This window comes from Eucyclogobius newberryi, unplaced genomic scaffold, assembly GCF_026437365.1.
Source record: "Eucyclogobius newberryi isolate DKJ021-1_F unplaced genomic scaffold, fEucNew1.0.hap1 SCAF_2, whole genome shotgun sequence".
In the NCBI taxonomy this organism is placed as follows: domain Eukaryota; kingdom Metazoa; phylum Chordata; class Actinopteri; order Gobiiformes; family Gobiidae; genus Eucyclogobius; species Eucyclogobius newberryi.
The window spans coordinates 47,858,549-47,877,080 of NW_027315834.1; the positions used below are offsets into that span (position 1 = coordinate 47,858,549).

General features: G+C 46.0%; 1 protein-coding gene and 1 non-coding gene across 2 annotated transcripts; both read right to left on the minus strand.

The window, feature by feature from the left end:
- Window positions 1–6,200: 6,200 nt before the first annotated feature.
- On the minus strand, window positions 6,201–17,700 carry ankrd16 (ankyrin repeat domain 16). The gene is made up of 7 exons (XM_072453301.1): window positions 17,232–17,700; window positions 12,846–13,066; window positions 10,170–10,212; window positions 10,000–10,108; window positions 7,042–7,203; window positions 6,897–6,975; window positions 6,201–6,447 (listed from the first exon to the last, which is right to left on the minus strand). Exons 1-7 carry the CDS (start codon window positions 17,564–17,566, stop codon window positions 6,287–6,289), a joined length of 1,110 nt encoding a protein of 369 aa, XP_072309402.1. The 5' UTR covers window positions 17,567–17,700; the 3' UTR covers window positions 6,201–6,286.
- On the minus strand, window positions 16,613–16,698 carry trnay-gua (transfer RNA tyrosine (anticodon GUA)). Its single transcript is given in 2 exon segments — window positions 16,613–16,648; window positions 16,662–16,698. It is a non-coding gene; the product is annotated as a tRNA-Tyr (tRNA).
- Window positions 17,701–18,532: the final 832 nt, after the last annotated feature.

Here is an 18,532-nt window from a genome sequence, read left to right on the forward strand (position 1 = left end):
TGAGATGTTGTTCTACTTTATTTCGGCCAAGATACAACATCTTTTTGGCGACGAGGATAAAGAACTTTGAACGGGTATAGATTTTGTTTTTTGGTGAAAAAAAAGGGGGGAGAGAGAAACGCGAAAGAAAAAAAAGCTGGAAGATGGCGACCATTGGCACTCTAGCAGCGTTTGATGCTAAAAAGCAAAGCTGGGAAGAATACTGTGAAATAATGGAACAGTTTTTTGAGGCCAACGAAATTGATAACGGAGACAAGCAGAGAGCAATTCTCCTCAGTGTGGTCGGCGCATCTACGTACAGTTTAATGCGGAATCTCCTCAGCCCGGAGAAACCAAAAGATAAAACTTATCAGCAACTGGTGTTGTTGATGAAGAACCATTTTGACCCGAAACCAAGTGAAATCGTCCAAAGGTACAAGTTTGATTCCCGCAGTCGTAAGCCAAACGAGTCAGTGTTGGATTACGTTGGCGAGCTGCGGAGGCTGGCACAGGACTGTAATTACGGCGACACATCACAGCAGAGGTGGAGAGACAGGATCATGTGTGGTATCAATGATGATCGCATTCAACGACGACTCCTGGCAGAAACGGACTTAACTTGTGAAAAAGCGTATTCTATTGCAGTTGCTTCGGAAACAGCAAATAAAAACGCATTGGACCTCCAGAATCCAAACGCAGTGACAAGGTGCTTCAAACTAAACAAGGGTTCGTACAGCAGTGGAGCGTTCAAGAGCACAACGCAGGAGTGCTATCGTTGCAAAGGACAACACAACCCAGGTGAATGTAAGTTCAAACAAGAAAAAATGTCATGCATGTGGAAAAGTGGGACATATTGCAAGAGCTTGTCGAACAAAAAGTAAACAACAGAAGGGAAATGCTAAATTTAATGCTGGAAAAAAGGATCAGAGAAATTCAAGCTACCGCTCACATAATGTTCAAGAGCGACAAGAGGATAGCAACACGGACAGCTCAGAAGACAGTCCTTTTGCATTACAGTGTATGAAGTTCAAACTGGGACGTATAAGTGAAATACATTTGAGGAAAGTTGAGCCGTACATTGTGAGCATGAAACTAAATGAAAAAAGAATTGGTTTTGAAATAGATACAGGCTGCAGTCTCACAGTAATGAATGAGAAGACTTTTCAAACAACATGGGAAGATGGAGAAACACCTCGCATCAAGCCAGTGCAAATAAAGTTGGAGACTTACACCGGAGACCCAGTGAAAGTGGTGGGAGCTGCTTATGTGAAAGTCAAATATAATCAGCAAAGAGCTAAACTGCCGTTGGTTGTTGTTAAAGGAGATGGCCCCACACTGCTGGGCAGAGGCTGGCTTGAGGAAATTCAGTTGGACTGGAAAGAGGTGAAAGCGAAAAATAAGGCTCGTCAGGTACAGCACTTACACTTGGAGAAACAGATAACGCTACAAGAAATACTGTGTAAGAACGAAGAAGTGTTCAAAGAGGAACTTGGCACTTTAAAGGGCAGTAAAGCCACAATTTATGTGAAAGAAAATGCTGTTCCGCGTTTCTTTCGTCCAAGATCGATTCCTTATGCAATGAGAGCAAAAGTGGATGAGGAAATTGACAGATTGTTAAGAGAGGAAATTATCACGCCTGTGAAATATGCTGAATGGGCCGCGCCTGTTGTACCCATCCTGAAACCAGTGGGAACCGTTAGGTTATGTGGAGACTACAAACTAACTGTAAACACTGTTTCCTCATTGGAGCAGTATCCAATACCCAGAGTGGATGATTTGTTCAATGCACTAGCTAAAGGCACACAATTCACCAAACTAGATATGAGTCATGCTTATCAACAGATATTGATGGATGATGAGGCAAAGAAATACCTCACGGTGAACACACACAGAGGACTGTTCACTTACAACAGACTACCGTTTGGTGTGGCGTCAGCTCCAGCCATATTCCAAAGGACCATGGAGAGTCTCTTAAGTGGGATTCCTCTGGTCGTGGTTTATCTGGATGATATTTTGGTCAGTGGGGTGGACAAGGCTGATCACTTAAAGAATCTGGATATTGTGCTGACAAAGCTAAAAGAAGCTGGATTGCGCCTCAGAAGAAATAAGTGCACCTTTCTTCAGGATGAAGTGGAGTATCTGGGATACAGAGTGGATTCACAAGGATTACATCCAGTGTGTAAAAAAGTCAAAGCAATCCAAGATGCTCCAGCCCCTACAAATGTCACAGAGCTGAAATCGTTCCTGGGACTGTTAAATTACTACAACAAGTTCCTTCCCAACTTAGCAACAAGATTGGCTCCGTTACACGAACTGTTGAGACATGATGTTTGTTGGAAATGGAACAAAGAACAGGAACAAGCTTTTCGAAACTCTAAAGACTTGCTGAACACGTCGAATGTTCTGGTACACTACTCAGCTGATCGAGAGCTGATACTGTCGTGTGATGCGTCACCGTATGGAGTAGGAGCAGTGCTATCACACGTCATGGAAGATGGAAGTGAGAGACCGATTGGATTTGTCTCGCGCACTTTGCAACCTGCCGAGACAAGATACTCACAACTGGACAATGAAGGACTGGCCGTGATATTTGGTGTGGAAAAATTTCATAAATACATATATGGACGGAACTTCACCATTTATACCGATCACAAGCCGCTGATTTATCTGTTCAGTGAAAAGAAGCCGATTCCCCAAATGGGATCTCCAAGAGTTCAAAGGTGGGCAGTTAAACTCAGTGCGTACATGTATAATATTGTGTACAAACCAGGAAAAAAACATGCTAATGCCGACGCCCTGAGCAGATTGCCAGTTCCGGTCAAACTAAAGGAAGAGGAAAGGACTGAGCAAGTTCTGATGATGGACTTGTTAGATGAGACATTGGTCGATGCAAACCAAATAAAAAAGTGGACTTCCAAAGACGAAATACTAGCTCACGTCCATGGATACATCCTAAAGGGTTGGCCTGCAGAAACAGAACCGGGTCTTAAACCTTTCCACCAGAGAAGAATGGAGCTCAGCGTAAAAGACGGCTGTGTTCTCTGGGGAGCTCGAGTTGTTATTCCAACAGAGGTGAGAGAGTTTATGCTCAAACTTCTACATCAAACTCACAGCAGAATGACAAAAATGAAAGGTCTGGCAAGATCATACATGTGGTGGCCAGGAATGGACCAGGATGTAGAAAAAACTGTTCAGGCACGTCATGAGTGTCAATCTGACCAAAAAGCACCAGCTCAAGCACCATTGCACCCGTGGGAATGGCCTGAGTCGCCATGGTCAAGGATTCATGTGGACTACGCGGGACCTTTCCTTGGAGAAATGTTTCTTGTGATTGTGGATGCTCATTCCAAGTGGTTGGACATTTATCCAACAAAGACTAGCACTTCACAAGTGACAATTGAGAAACTTAGACAAAGTTTTAGTGTTTTTGGTCTACCAAAAATGCTTGTGTCCGACAACGGGACCTGCTTCACAAGTGCGGAGTTTGAGACATTCATGAACCAAAATGGCATTCGTCACGTGAGGTCTGCTCCCTTTCACCCGTCCTCAAATGGGCTCGCTGAGAGAGCGGTTCAAACCTTCAAAGTGGGGATGAAAAAGATGAATGAAGGAACAATACAAACCAGGCTTTCGAGATTCTTGTTTGGTTACAGAATTACACCTCACGCCACGACAGGTTTGTCACCTGCAGAGTTGATGATGTCACGCAGACTGAGATCCGCCCTGGATTTGGTTATGCCGGACATGAAAACAAAAGTTCAACAAAAACAACTGAAACAAAAAGAAACTCACGACAGCCACAGCAAATCGAGATGCTATTCATCTGGAGATGACGTTCTCATCAGGAATTATTCCTATGGACCAAAATGGATTCCTGGTGTGGTACAAGACTGTTCGGGACCCCTTTCTGAGACCGTCAGTGTTGGAAGTGGTCAAGTGATGAAAAGACATGTAGATCAGGTTAGATCTAGATTGTCCGATCCGGAGCTAACTGTTGAAAAAGAGCCTACCTTGCCGTTGTTTCTAAGTGTTACCCAAACTACTCTCGAGTCAGGGCAGACACAAAACAAATCCATGTTAGAACTGACTACTTCTAATCAAGAGAGTGTTGCAGAATTACCTCTTGCTCCAGACAGTCAGGTTGAGTCAGAAGTGACACGCTCGACTAGAGAAAAACGTACACCTGTTCATCTTAAAGATTTTGTTCGCTAAAGTAAAAGAAAGTAAAAATGTTGAGTTGTTTACAAATGTGTGTTTGCAGTGTTATGTTGTGACCGTTAATTATTGGAAATTACAGTTACGTGTTGTTCGCTTAAAGGTGGGGGAGATGTGGTATATTGCACTAGAGAATTGTATGTGCCATATTCTGCTCCTCTTAATGTGAATGTGTTATTGTGTGCAATAGAGTGTCATTATTAGTGCTCCCCAATAGAGGGCGCACTTGCCTTGAGTATGTATGTTTTTACCAGTTCGCGAGCAAGTGATGCTCCGCATGTACCTGTGATAAAGTTGAGATTAAAATACACGACGGAAATTGAGATGTTGTTCTACTTTATTTCGGCCAAGATACAACATCTTAGAAAACACTTTACACCGTGTTCTAATTTCATTATCTTAGAACACGCTTTAAACCTTGTTCTAACTTCATAACACAAGCTTTAAACCGTGTTTTAAATTCATTATCTTAGAACACACTTTAAACATCTTCTAACTTCATTATCTTAGAACACGATTTAAACCATGTTCTTAAGTCATTATCTTAGAACGTGTGGGTGTAATCCCTCATTCATCCAGGAGTGTTTCATTGTAGAAAAAGGTTCAGTTTTATCATCTGGAAATAAGACGTTTCGACTCTCATCCATGAGTCATTGTCAATAAGCGACTTTACACCGGGAACTTTTCTATGGTAAGCCCCGCCCACCAGGCGGGACCTCCTGATGTAGAAGAAAAAGTTGTTTGTTTCAACAGAAACTTACCCTCTTTGTTTCTAACAAGCCTCTTGTTTACCATCAGTCCAAAATGGGCTATTAGTCTCCTTTTTGTTATAGTGTCCCTGGCTCACTCTCTTCCTCTTCACTGAGCACCTGATTAGTATCCGAATGCCCTGGACCTCTACCTCTCCAAAGGTTCAGAATTACATTATAAATCCCAGGAAGATTGAACAAAGCTTATTGAAATAAGCGTTAAAGCTCATTTGACTTCATGAGCTTTAAACCGTGTTCTAACATCATTATCTTAACGTTGTATTTGGATTGATTCACACATGTTTGTTACAGCAGTACATTTACATTTAAATGTCACAGTCAATCAACCACAAAAATGTACCATTATTTTAAATGTATATATATATATATATATATATATATACATATATATTATATGTTATGAAAAGTGGAGAATATGGTCTTTTTTGGACCTAGGACCTACAATATTTCTAGTGTAACAGTTGGATTTTAAAAGTACAATAATTAAAAAATAACTCTTACATAGAGACAATAATCTTTTACATTTTCTCTTTCATGTGTCTTCGTCACAGTTGATACATACACAGTGCAGGTTCCGGAAGTTTCCGTTCATTTTCCCCCTCAGACTTTCAAAAACATAATGATAATAATTTACTACCTAAAGTTTACTCATGACTTAAAGGCGCAATGGACGATTTTTTCGGCGATTTGAGAACGCAGGCGGAAGTGCACATGCCACTCCCCCGTGCACATGCCACTCCCCCGTGCACATGCCACTCCCCCGTGCGGACTGATACAACACACACGTGCGTTTGTTTATTAGCGCGACGGATCTCATCGCATCACTCGTCTCCCGTAGATTTCCGTCTTCTTATGATTCAGCTCGAACTGTCTTTCTCTGTCTTCATTTTGCCCCGTACACTGAGGGAACTATATTATGATAGATCCATGCGCTTAGGCACGCGGAAACGTGGGGACGAGCCTGACGCGGCTGCAGGTGAACGATAGGTGCGTTTTATGATTGATACGAGGAAATAGGACTCAGATTTGGGCCAAAAAAAAACGTCCATTCAACCTTTAACACCCCAAGACTTCTAATTTCATTCAAAATGTGTAACTGAAATGTTAAACCGCCATGTTATTAATATTATTAAAATCTAAATTTTATCCTTTGAATGTTTTTTGGACTGAAAACAACCTTAAAATAGGATTATTTTGTTTAAATGACCCACAAATACGGATTATTGACTTATTTTTTATTGGTTATTTACAACAGTTTTTGGCTTGAGTCTTGCACAGCCAAATGTTAAATAATTGTCTTCATTATTCAAGACGTCAAGATTCTATGACTGTGATGATCCCGTGTGAAATGCCTGGACCACAGCCGCTCTCTTTGCGTACTGCTCTGGAGTTATTCCGGAACAATCTGGAGAGTTCCTCAGTCCGAGCTGAAGGAGAGCGGTCACTGCAGCCGCGTGCTGACCGATGGATGCCATGTGAAGAGCTAACGCCACAGACACAAAGACAGAGTAAATACACGTGTAAAAGACCCTCACAACGCCACAAACACAAGGACATGTGTAAAAGACCCTCACAACGCCACAAACACAAGGACATGTGTAAAAGACCCTCACAACGCCACAAACACAAGGACATGTGTAAAAGACCCTCACAACGCCACAAACACAAGGACATGTGTAAAAGACCCTCACAACGCCACAAACACAAGGACATGTGTAAAAGACCCTCACAACGCCACAAACACAAGGACATGTGTAAAAGACCCTCACAACGCCACAAACACAAAGACACGTGTAAAAGACCCTCACAATGTGAGCTGATGTCAGAATCAAGCGATACTACCATATTATTAAAAGAAACATAAAAACATATATTTTATAGCACAATAGTCACATTATTGCAATGTTACAGTGAAAACTGCAGATACTTGACCTGTTCGGCCCTTTGCGTCTCGTATGTGGAGATCAGCTCCTAACTCTTTCAGCGCCATCACCGTGGAGACGTGTCCTTCCTGAAAAACACTCAAGCGTCATCGTCTCTTCAAACGCACTTGTTCTGACGCAGCATTGGTCTGAACCTTGGCAGCGTAGTGCAGTGCCGTGAGCTGCAGGCAGGTGGCGCTCTCGTTCACGTTCACGTTCAGCTCCTTCACTAAAAACTTTAACGCTTCATTCTGTCCCGTCACTGCCACCTGGTGGAGCGGCTGAGCACCCAGTCTGTCCGCCGCTGTCGGACACGCCTACAGGAAGTGAAACATGTGAGTCACGGACACGCCTACAGGAAGTCAAACATGTAAGTCACGGACACGCCCACAGGAAGTCAAATATGTGAGTCACGGACACGCCTACAGGAAGTGAAACATGAGTCACGGACACGCCTACAAGAAGTCAAACATGTGAGTCACAGACACGCCTACAGGAAGTCAAACATGAGAGTCACAAACACGCCTACAGGAAGTGAAACATGTAAGTCACGGACACGCCTACAGGAAGTCAAACATGTGAGTCACGGACACGCCTACAGGAAGTCAAACATGAGAGTCACAAACACGCCTACAGGAAGTGAAACATGTAAGTCACGGACACGCCTACAGGAAGTCAAACATGTGAGTCACGGACACGCCTACAGGAAGTCAAACATGTAAGTCACGGACACGCCTACAGGAAGTCAAACATGTAAGTCACGGACACGCCTACAGGAAGTCAAACATGAGAGTCACAAACACGCCTACAGGAAGTCAAACATGTGCGTCACGGACACGCCTACAGGAAGTCAAACATGTAAGTCACGGACACGCCTACAGGAAGTCAAACATGTAAGTCACGGACACGCCTACAGGAAGTGAAACATGTAAGTCACGGACACGCCTACAGGAAGTCAAACATGTAAGTCACGGACACGCCTACAGGAAGTGAAACATGTAAGTCACGGACACGCCTACAGGAAGTCAAACATGTGAGTCACGGACACGCCTACAAGAAGTCAAACATGTGAGTCAGGACACGCCTACAGGAAGTTAAGCATGTGAGTCAGGACACGCCTACAGGAAGTCAAACATGTGAGTCACGGACACGCCTACAGGAAGTCAAACATGTGAGTCAGGACACGCCTACAGGAAGTCAAACATGTCAGTCAGGACACGGCCACAGTCACGGACACGCCTACAGGAAGTCTAACATGGGAGTCACGGACACGCCTACAGGAAGTGAAGCATGTGAGTCAGGACACGCCTACAGGAAGTCAAACATGTGAGTCACGGACACGCCTACAGGAAGTCAAACATGTAAGTCACGGACACGCCTACAGGAAGTCAAACATGAGAGTCACAAACACGCCTACAGGAAGTGAAACATGTGCGTCACGGACACGCCTACAGGAAGTCAAACATGTAAGTCACGGACACGCCTACAGGAAGTGAAACATGAGAGTCACGGACACGCCTACAGGAAGTCAAACATGTAAGTCACGGACACGCCTACAGGAAGTGAAACATGTAAGTCACGGACACGCCTACAGGAAGTCAAACATGTGAGTCACGGACACGCCTACAAGAAGTCAAACATGTGAGTCACAGACACGCCTACAGGAAGTGAAACATGTGAGTCACGGACACGCCTACAAGAAGTCAAACATGTGAGTCAGGACACGCCTACAGGAAGTCAAACATGTCAGTCAGGACACGGCCACAGTCACGGACACGCCTACAGGAAGTCTAACATGGGAGTCACGGACACGCCTACAAGAAGTCAAACATGTGAGTCACAGACACGCCTACAGGAAGTGAAACATGTGAGTCACGGACACGCCTACAGGAAGTGAAACATGTGAGTCACGGACACACATCAAGAAGTCAAACATGTGAGTCAGGACACGCCTACAGGAAGTGAAGCATGTGAGTCAGGACACGCCTACAGGAAGTCAAACATGTGAGTCACGGACACGCCTACAGGAAGTCAAACATGTAAGTCACGGACACGCCTACAGGAAGTCAAACATGAGAGTCACAAACACGCCTACAGGAAGTGAAACATGTGCGTCACGGACACGCCTACAGGAAGTCAAACATGTAAGTCACGGACACGCCTACAGGAAGTCAAACATGTAAGTCACGGACACGCCTACAGGAAGTGAAACATGAGAGTCACGGACACGCCTACAGGAAGTGAAACATGTAAGTCACGGACACGCCTACAGGAAGTGAAACATGTAAGTCACGGACACGCCTACAGGAAGTCAAACATGTGAGTCACGGACACGCCTACAAGAAGTCAAACATGTGAGTCACAGACACGCCTACAGGAAGTGAAACATGTGAGTCACGGACACGCCTACAAGAAGTCAAACATGTGAGTCAGGACACGCCTACAGGAAGTGAAGCATGTGAGTCACGGACACGCCTACAAGAAGTCAAACATGTGAGTCAGGACACGCCTACAGGAAGTGAAGCATGTGAGTCAGGACACGCCTACAGGAAGTCAAACATGTCAGTCAGGACACGGCCACAGTCACGGACACGCCTACAGGAAGTCTAACATGGGAGTCACGGACACGCCTACAAGAAGTCAAACATGTGAGTCACAGACACGCCTACAGGAAGTGAAACATGTGAGTCACGGACACGCCTACAGGAAGTGAAACATGTGAGTCACGGACACACATCAAGAAGTCAAACATGTGAGTCAGGACACGCCTACAGGAAGTGAAGCATGTGAGTCAGGACACGCCTACAGGAAGTCAAACATGTCAGTCAGGACACGGCCACAGTCACGGACACGCCTACAGGAAGTCTAACATGGGAGTCACGGACACGCCTACAGGAAGTCAAGCATGTGAGTCAGGACACGCCCACAGTCACGGACACGCCTACAGGAAGTAAAGCATGTGAGTCACGGACACGGAAAGTGATTTATTTATTTTGTTCTTTAAAACTATTACAGTGTCATTACTTCTCGATGTGTGCGATGTTAATAAACCTCTGAAATGTGTTTAATATTCCAGTCTTTTATCGCTCCTGAGGTGAAACGACTGGTATTACCTGGTGCTTGTCCAGGAGACGTTTGGCCACAGAGATGTTTCCGTTCCTCAGCGCGTCCATGAGCGGAGTCACGCCGCAGCTGTCACTCACGTCCGGCTCAAACTCACATCTGAGACAAGACGAAGAGCATCACGTCATATGAAGAAGCACGAGAGGATTCTGACCTTTACCTTTCCAACAAGAGCTGGAGCACGTCCTCACAGCCGTGCAGAGCTGCCCAACACAAGAACATATACAAGAATATATATACACAAGAACATATACAAGAATATATATACACAAACATATATACAAGAACATATACAAGAATATATACAAGAATATATACACAAATATATACACAAGAACATATACAAGAATATATATACACAAGAACATATACAAGAATATATACAAGAATATATACACAAATATATACACAAGAACATATACAAGAATATATATACACAAGAACATATACAAGAATATATGCACAAGAATATATGCACAAGAATATATATACAAGAACATATACACAAGAATATATACACAAGAATATATACACAAGAACATATACAAGAATATATTCAAGAATATATATACACAAGAACATATACAAGAATATATATACACAAACATATATACAAGAACATATACAAGAATATATACAAGAATATATACACAAATATATACACAAGAACATATACAAGAATATATATACACAAGAACATATACAAGAATATATATACACAAACATATATACAAGAACATATACAAGAATATATACACAAGAACATATACAAGAATATATACACAAATATATACACAAGAACATATACAAGAATATATATACACAAGAACATATACAAGAATATATACACAAGAATATATGCACAAGAATATATACAAGAATATATACACAAGAACATATACACAAGAATATATTCACAAGAATATATACACAAGAACATATACAAGAACATATACACAAGAACATATACACAAGAATATATACACAAGAACATATACAAGAATATATATACAAGAACATATACACAAGAACATATACAAGAATATATACAAGAATATATACACAAGAATATATACACAAGAACATATACAAGAATATATACAAGAATATATGCACAAGAATATATATACAAGAACATATACACAAGAACATATACAAGAATATACAAGAATATATGCACAAGAATATATTTACAAGAACATATACACAAGAACATATACACAAGAATATATACACAAGAATATATACACAAGAACATACAAGAATATATATACAAGAATATATACACGAATATATATACAAGAATATATACACACGAATATATACACACGAATATATACAAGAATAATACACAAGAATATATACAAGAATATGTATACACGAATATATATACACGAATATATATACACGAATATATATACACGAATATATATACACAAGAATATATATACAAGAACATACAAGAATATATAAACAAGAATATATACAAGAATATATACAAGAATATATATACACGAATATATACACAAGAACATATACACAAGAATATATACACAAGAACATACAAGAATATATATACAAGAATATATATATACACAAGAATCTACACAAATATATATTTAATTAACTAACTTCAAGTCTCACGTTGTGGTATTTAATGACAGATGGTGGAACATTATAGACAAAGCAATAACATCTCCATGGAGACGAGCAGGTGCCAGAGCAGTTAAAGTGCATCTTTTAAGATGAAAACATCCATTTTAAATTGTATTGGTCAACAAGGTCTTGAGAAGGTATAATAATAATAATAATCTTTGTATTTATGGGGAAAAAGGGGGCATGTTCCTCATGTTCCCCCTGTTCCCCCTGTTCCTCCTGTTCCTCCTGTTCCTCCTGTTCCTCCTGTTCCCCAAGTTACTCGTGTCCCTCATGTTTATGTTTCTCATTTTCCCCATGTTCCTCCTGTTCCCCCTGTTCCCCCTGTTCCTCCTGTTCCCCAAGTTACTCGTGTCCCTCATGTTTATGTTTCTCATTTTCCCCATGTTCCCCCTGTTCCCCATGTTCCTCCTGTTCCCCAAGTTACTCGTGTCCCTCATGTTTATGTTTCTCATTTTCCCCATGTTCCTCCTGTTCCCCATGTTCCCCATGTTCCTCATGTTCCCCATGTTCCCCATGTTCCTCCTGTTCCCCATGTTCCCCAAGTTACTCGTGTCCCTCATGTTTATGTTTCTCATTTTCCCCATGTTCCCCATGTTCCTCCTGTTCCCCATGTTCCCCATGTTCCTCCTGTTCCCCATGTTCCTTTAGTCACTCGTGTTTCCCATGTTCCCCATGTTTTTCCTCATGTGCCCCATGTCCCTTTAGTTCCTCGTGTCCCTTTAGTTCCTCGTGTTCCTTTAGTTCCTCGTGTTCCTTTAGTTCCTCGTGTTCCTTTAGTTCCTCGTGTTCCTTTAGTTCCTCGTGTTCCTTTAGTTCCTCGTGTTCCTTTAGTTCCTCGTGTTCCTTTAGTTCCTCGTGTTCCTTTAGTTCCTTGTGTTCCTCTTGTTCCTCGTGTTCCTTTAGTTCCTCGTGTCCCTTTAGTTCCTCGTGTTCCTCGTGTCCCTTTAGTTCCTCGTGTCCCTTTAGTTCCTCGTGTCCCTTTAGTTCCTCGTGTCCCTTTAGTTCCTCGTGTCCCTTTAGTTCCTCGTGTCCCTTTAGTTCCTCGTGTCCCTTTAGTTCCTCGTGTTCCTCGTGTCCCTCATGTTCCTTTAGTTCCTCGTGTCCCTTTAGTTCCTCGTGTCCCTTTAGTTCCTCGTGTTCCTCATGTGATCTCCGGGCTGGACCATGCTACACTCACCTGCCGTGTGCAGCGGCGTGCGGCCGGTCTTGCTCTTGGTCCTCCACGCCTCCTCCGAGCGCTGGAGCAGCACCTCCACCACCTCAGCATCTCCTCCTCTGCAGGCCACGTGGAACGAGCTCCAGCCGTCTTTGTTCTTCAGGTTCAGGTCCGCTCCGTGATCCAGGAGCAGCTTGATCACAGGCAGGTTCCTGCGGGTGCAAGCCATCATCAGAGGAGTCCTGGACACAGAGGAGGAGAAAGAGGAGGCGCCATCATCATCAGAGTCCTGGACACAGAGGAGGAGAAAGAGGAGGCGCCATCATCAGAGGAGTCCTGGACACAGAGGAGGAGAAAGAGGAGACGCCATCATCAGAGGAGTCCTGGACACAGAGGAGGAGAAAGAGGAGACGCCATCATCAGAGGAGTCCTGGACACAGAGGAGGAGAAAGAGGAGACGCCATCATCAGAGGAGTCCTGGACACAGAGGAGGAGAAAGAGGAGGCGCCATCATCAGAGGAGTCCTGGACACAGAGGAGGAGAAAGAGGAGGCGCCATCATCAGAGGAGTCCTGGAAACAGAGGAGGAGAAAGAGGAGGCGCCATCATCAGAGGAGTCCTGGACACAGAGGAGGAGAAAGAGGAGGCGCCATCATCAGAGGAGTCCTGGACACAGAGGAGGAGAAAGAGGAGGCGCCATCATCAGAGGAGTCCTGGACACAGAGGAGGAGAAAGAGGAGGCGCCATCATCAGAGGAGTCCTGGACACAGAGGAGGAGAAAGAGGAGGCGCCATCATCAGAGGAGTCCTGGACACAGAGGAGGAGAAAGAGGAGACGCCATCATCAGAGGAGTCCTGGACACAGAGGAGGAGAAAGAGGAGGCGCCATCATCAGAGAAGTCCTGGACACAGAGGAGGAGAAAGAGGAGGCGCCATCATCAGAGGAGTCCTGGACACAGAGGAGGAGAAAGAGGAGGCGCCATCATCAGAGAAGTCCTGGACACAGAGGAGGAGAAAGAGGAGGCGCCATCAGAGGAGTCCTGGACACAGAGGAGGAGAAAGAGGAGACGCCATCATCAGAGGAGTCCTGGACACAGAGGAGGAGAAAGAGGAGGCGCCATCATCAGAGGAGTCCTGGATACAGAGGAGGAGAAAGAGGAGGCGCCATCATCAGAGAAGTCCTGGACACAGAGGAGGAGAAAGAGGAGGCGCCATCATCAGAGGAGTCCTGGACACAGAGGTGGAGAAAGAGGAGGCGCCATCATCAGAGGAGTCCTGGAAACAGAGGAGGAGAAAGAGGAGGCGCCATCATCAGAGGAGTCCTGGACACAGAGGAGGAGAAAGAGGAGGCGCCATTAGAGGAGTCCTGGACACAGAGGAGGAGAAAGAGAAGACGCCATCATCAGAGGAGTCCTGGACACAGAGGAGGAGAAAGAGGAGGCGCCATCATCAGAGGAGTCCTGGACACAGAGGAGGAGAAAGGGGAGGCGCCATCAGAGGAGTCCTGGACACAGAGGAGGAGAAAGAGGAGGCGCCATCATCAGAGAAGTCCTGGACACAGAGGAGGAGAAAGAGGAGGCGCCATCAGAGGAGTCCTGGACACAGAGGAGGAGAAAGAGAAGACGCCATCATCAGAGGAGTCCTGGACACAGAGGAGGAGAAAGAGGAGGCGCCATCATCAGAGGAGTCCTGGATACAGAGGAGGAGAAAGAGGAGGCGCCATCATCAGAGAAGTCCTGGACACAGAGGAGGAGAAAGAGGAGGCGCCATCATCAGAGGAGTCCTGGACACAGAGGAGGAGAAAGAGGAGGCGCCATCATCAGAGGAGTCCTGGACACAGAGGAGGAGAAAGAGAAGACGCCATCATCAGAGGAGTCCTGGACACAGAGGAGGAGAAAGAGGAGGCGCCATCATCAGAGGAGTCCTGGACACAGAGGAGGAGAAAGAGGAGGCGCCATCATCAGAGGAGTCCTGGATACAGAGGAGGAGAAAGAGGAGGCGCCATCATCAGAGAAGTCCTGGACACAGAGGAGGAGAAAGAGGAGGCGCCATCATCAGAGGAGTCCTGGACACAGAGGAGGAGAAAGAGGAGGCGCCATCATCAGAGGAGTCCTGGACACAGAGGAGGAGAAAGAGGAGGCGCCATCATCAGAGGAGTCCTGGACACAGAGGAGGAGAAAGAGAAGACGCCATCATCAGAGGAGTCCTGGACACAGAGGAGGAGAAAGAGGAGGCGCCATCATCAGAGGAGTCCTGGACACAGAGGAGGAGAAAGAGGAGGCGCCATCATCAGAGGAGTCCTGGACACAGAGGAGGAGAAAGAGAAGACGCCATCATCAGAGGAGTCCTGGACACAGAGGAGGAGAAAGAGGAGGCGCCATCATCAGAGGAGTCCTGGACACAGAGGAGGAGAAAGAGAAGACGCCATCATCAGAGGAGTCCTGGACACAGAGGAGGAGAAAGAGGAGGCGCCATCATCAGAGGAGTCCTGGACACAGAGGAGGAGAAAGAGGAGGCGCCATCATCAGAGGAGTCCTGGACACAGAGGAGGAGAAAGAGAAGACGCCATCATCAGAGGAGTCCTGGACACAGAGGAGGAGAAAGAGGAGGCGCCATCATCAGAGGAGTCCTGGACACAGAGGAGGAGAAAGAGGAGGCGCCATCATCAGAGAAGTCCTGGACACAGAGGAGGAGAAAGAGGAGGCGCCATCATCAGAGGAGTCCTGGACACAGAGGTGGAGAAAGAGGAGGCGCCATCATCAGAGGAGTCCTGGAAACAGAGGAGGAGAAAGAGGAGGCGCCATCATCAGAGGAGTCCTGGACACAGAGGAGGAGAAAGAGGAGGCGCCATTAGAGGAGTCCTGGACACAGAGGAGGAGAAAGAGAAGACGCCATCATCAGAGGAGTCCTGGACACAGAGGAGGAGAAAGAGGAGGCGCCATCATCAGAGGAGTCCTGGACACAGAGGAGGAGAAAGGGGAGGCGCCATCAGAGGAGTCCTGGACACAGAGGAGGAGAAAGAGGAGGCGCCATCATCAGAGAAGTCCTGGACACAGAGGAGGAGAAAGAGGAGGCGCCATCAGAGGAGTCCTGGACACAGAGGAGGAGAAAGAGAAGACGCCATCATCAGAGGAGTCCTGGACACAGAGGAGGTGAAAGAGGAGACGCCATGAATCCTGGAGAAATACCAGAAGAATCATAACATAATGTCATATTTTTGTGCTTTAATTTGACCCAATAAATTGCCTAAATAAGTCCAAAAACATGTTGTTATTGGCAGCGGTGGAATAAGTAACAAAGTAAGTAAAAGTACTGTACTTGAGTAAACCTTTTAGGTATCTGTACTTTACTCAGGTACATATTACAGTACTTTCATGAAGAGGGTCAACAAAAATATACAGAAAAGAAACATTGAGGAATCGATATAGTAAAAATTCTTTATCGTGATCACCACATTTCACACTTTAATACTTCCCAAAAATATGTGTGCACTATTTTAAACATGTACTTTAATACTACTAGATGATTGCTCCTGTATTTGTACTTTTACTTACTGCAGTACAAAATGCAGTATTTCAACCGCCCATTGTTACAGACGCAGGACCAGGTCTGACCACTAGAGGGAGCGCGCGCATCACGCTTCCGCTCGCCACGTTTTCCACATAGAAGCACGCGCTACGGTCAATTTCAGCTTTCCCGGTGATAAACGGCAATAAAATGAAATACAATCGTAATAAATGATAATAAATGAATAATGTCTCGCTCTTTTCGCAAACACAAAAATAACCTCTCCTTCGAGCCGGATTCGAACCAGCGACCTAAGGATTCCCGCTGAAGCACTACAGTCCTCCGCTCTACCAACTGAGCTATCGAAGGGAGCTACGGCTGCACGCGCGCATGGGAGTTTTATTACGAAAGCACGGACAAACCACGTGGTACCGACACACGCAGCAGCCCCGACACACGCAGCAGCACCGACACACGCAGCAGCCCCGCTCACGCAGCAGCCCCGCTCACGCAGCAGCCCCGCCACACGCAGCAGCCCCGACACACGCAGCAGCCCCGCTCACGCAGCAGCCCCGACACACGCAGCAGCCCCGCTCACGCAGCAGCCCCGACACACGCAGCAGCCCCGCCACACGCAGCAGCCCCGACACACGCAGCAGCCCCGACACACGCAGCAGCCCCGACACACGCAGCAGCACCGACACACGCAGCAGCCCCGACACACGCAGCAGCCCCGCTCACGCAGCAGCCCCGACACACGCAGCAGCCCCGCTCACGCAGCAGCCCCGACACACGCAGCAGCCCCGACACACGCAGCAGCCCCGCTCACGCAGCAGCCCCGCTCACGCAGCAGCCCCGACACACGCAGCCGCCCCGACACACGCAGCCGCACCGACACGTACCAGTCCGCCTTCTTCAGACTGTCCACTTCCGCGCCGCTCTGGAGCAAACACGCGACGCACTCCGCGCTCCCCGCGGACGCCGCCTCGTGCAGCGGTCGCTTGTAGTCGCGGTTACACACCTCCGCGTCCAGTCCGAGCCCGCGCAGGTACCGGACGACGTGTGCGTGTCCGTGTCTCGCCGCGTGGTGCATCAGCGTGTCCCCGGAGCGGCCGAAGTGTGTTCCGACCGCGTCCAGCGCCGATCCACGGTCCATGGACGCGAGCGACGCCTCCAGAGCCGCGAGCGCGCCGTCTTGGCTCAGCTTCACCAGCGATTTCAACGCGTTTTCCTCCATTTTTGAAGCGGGATCTGGCGTCAAACTGCGGCGTGGTGTGTCCTGTGTCCCCGGTGTCCCCGGGGGGCGAGTTTAAAGCGAGGCAGCGAGAGACAACGTGCTTTTTGGCCGAGTGTTTACGTTTTTTCTGCGTGTGTTTCTTTACGTTTACGTCTGGTTGCGGTTGCGGTTGCGCGTACGTAACGTCATGTTGGCCGACCATAAACTAACCGCGCGGTGACGAGCCGTTCTGACATGATGAAAAATAAATTGTTTTGCCACTATTTTAGTTTAAAATGTGAATTATCTTCCTGCTCATGAAATAGTCAGCGATAATGTTAAAGTGTCTGTGTTGTAAAGCCCTCGGTGTGTTAGTTTTAAAGGTGAATGAGGCGAGGCACAGGTTTTTGGTTGTCCAACTTGTTTTGGGACGTTCACGGGAAATGTAGTTTGTTTGTCGTGTGTAGTTTGTTTGTCGTGTGTAGTTTGTTTGTCGTGTGTAGTTTGTTTGTCGTGTGTTTGAAGTTTGTTTGTCGTGTGTTTGACGTTTGTTTGTCGTGTGTAGTTTGTTTGTCGTGTGTAGTTTATTTTTTGTGTGTTTGAAGTTTGTTTGTCGTGTGTAGTTTGTTTGTCGTGTGTAGTTTGTCGTGTGTAGTTTGTCGTGTGTAGTTAGTTTGTCGTGTAGTTTGTTTGTCGTGTGTAGTTTGTCGTGTGTAGTTAGTTTGTCGTGTAGTTTGTTTGTCGTGTGTAGTTTGTTTGTCGTGTGTAGTTTGTCGTGTGTAGTTAGTTTGTCGTGTAGTTAGTTTGTCGTGTGTCGTTTGTCGTGTGTAGTTTGTCGTGTGTAGTTAGTTTGTCGTGTAGTTTGTTTGTCGTGTGTAGTTTGTCGTGTGTAGTTAGTTTGTCGTGTAGTTTGTTTGTCGTGTGTAGTTTGTTTGTCGTGTGTAGTTTGTTTGTCGTGTGTAGTTTGTCGTGTGTAGTTAGTTTGTC

Coding starts and splice junctions, on each gene's coding strand:
- ankrd16 (XM_072453301.1), bottom strand. CDS start 17,566: ATGGAGGAAAACGCGTTGAAATCGCTGGTGAAGCTGAGCCAAGACGGC. Junction 10,109..10,169: donor CTCCAGCTCTTGTTGGAAAG/GTAAAGGTCAGA, acceptor GTCTTGTCTCAG/ATGTGAGTTTGAGCCGGACG. Junction 6,448..6,896: donor AGACGCAAAGGGCCGAACAG/GTCAAGTATCTG, acceptor CTGTGGCGTTAG/CTCTTCACATGGCATCCATC.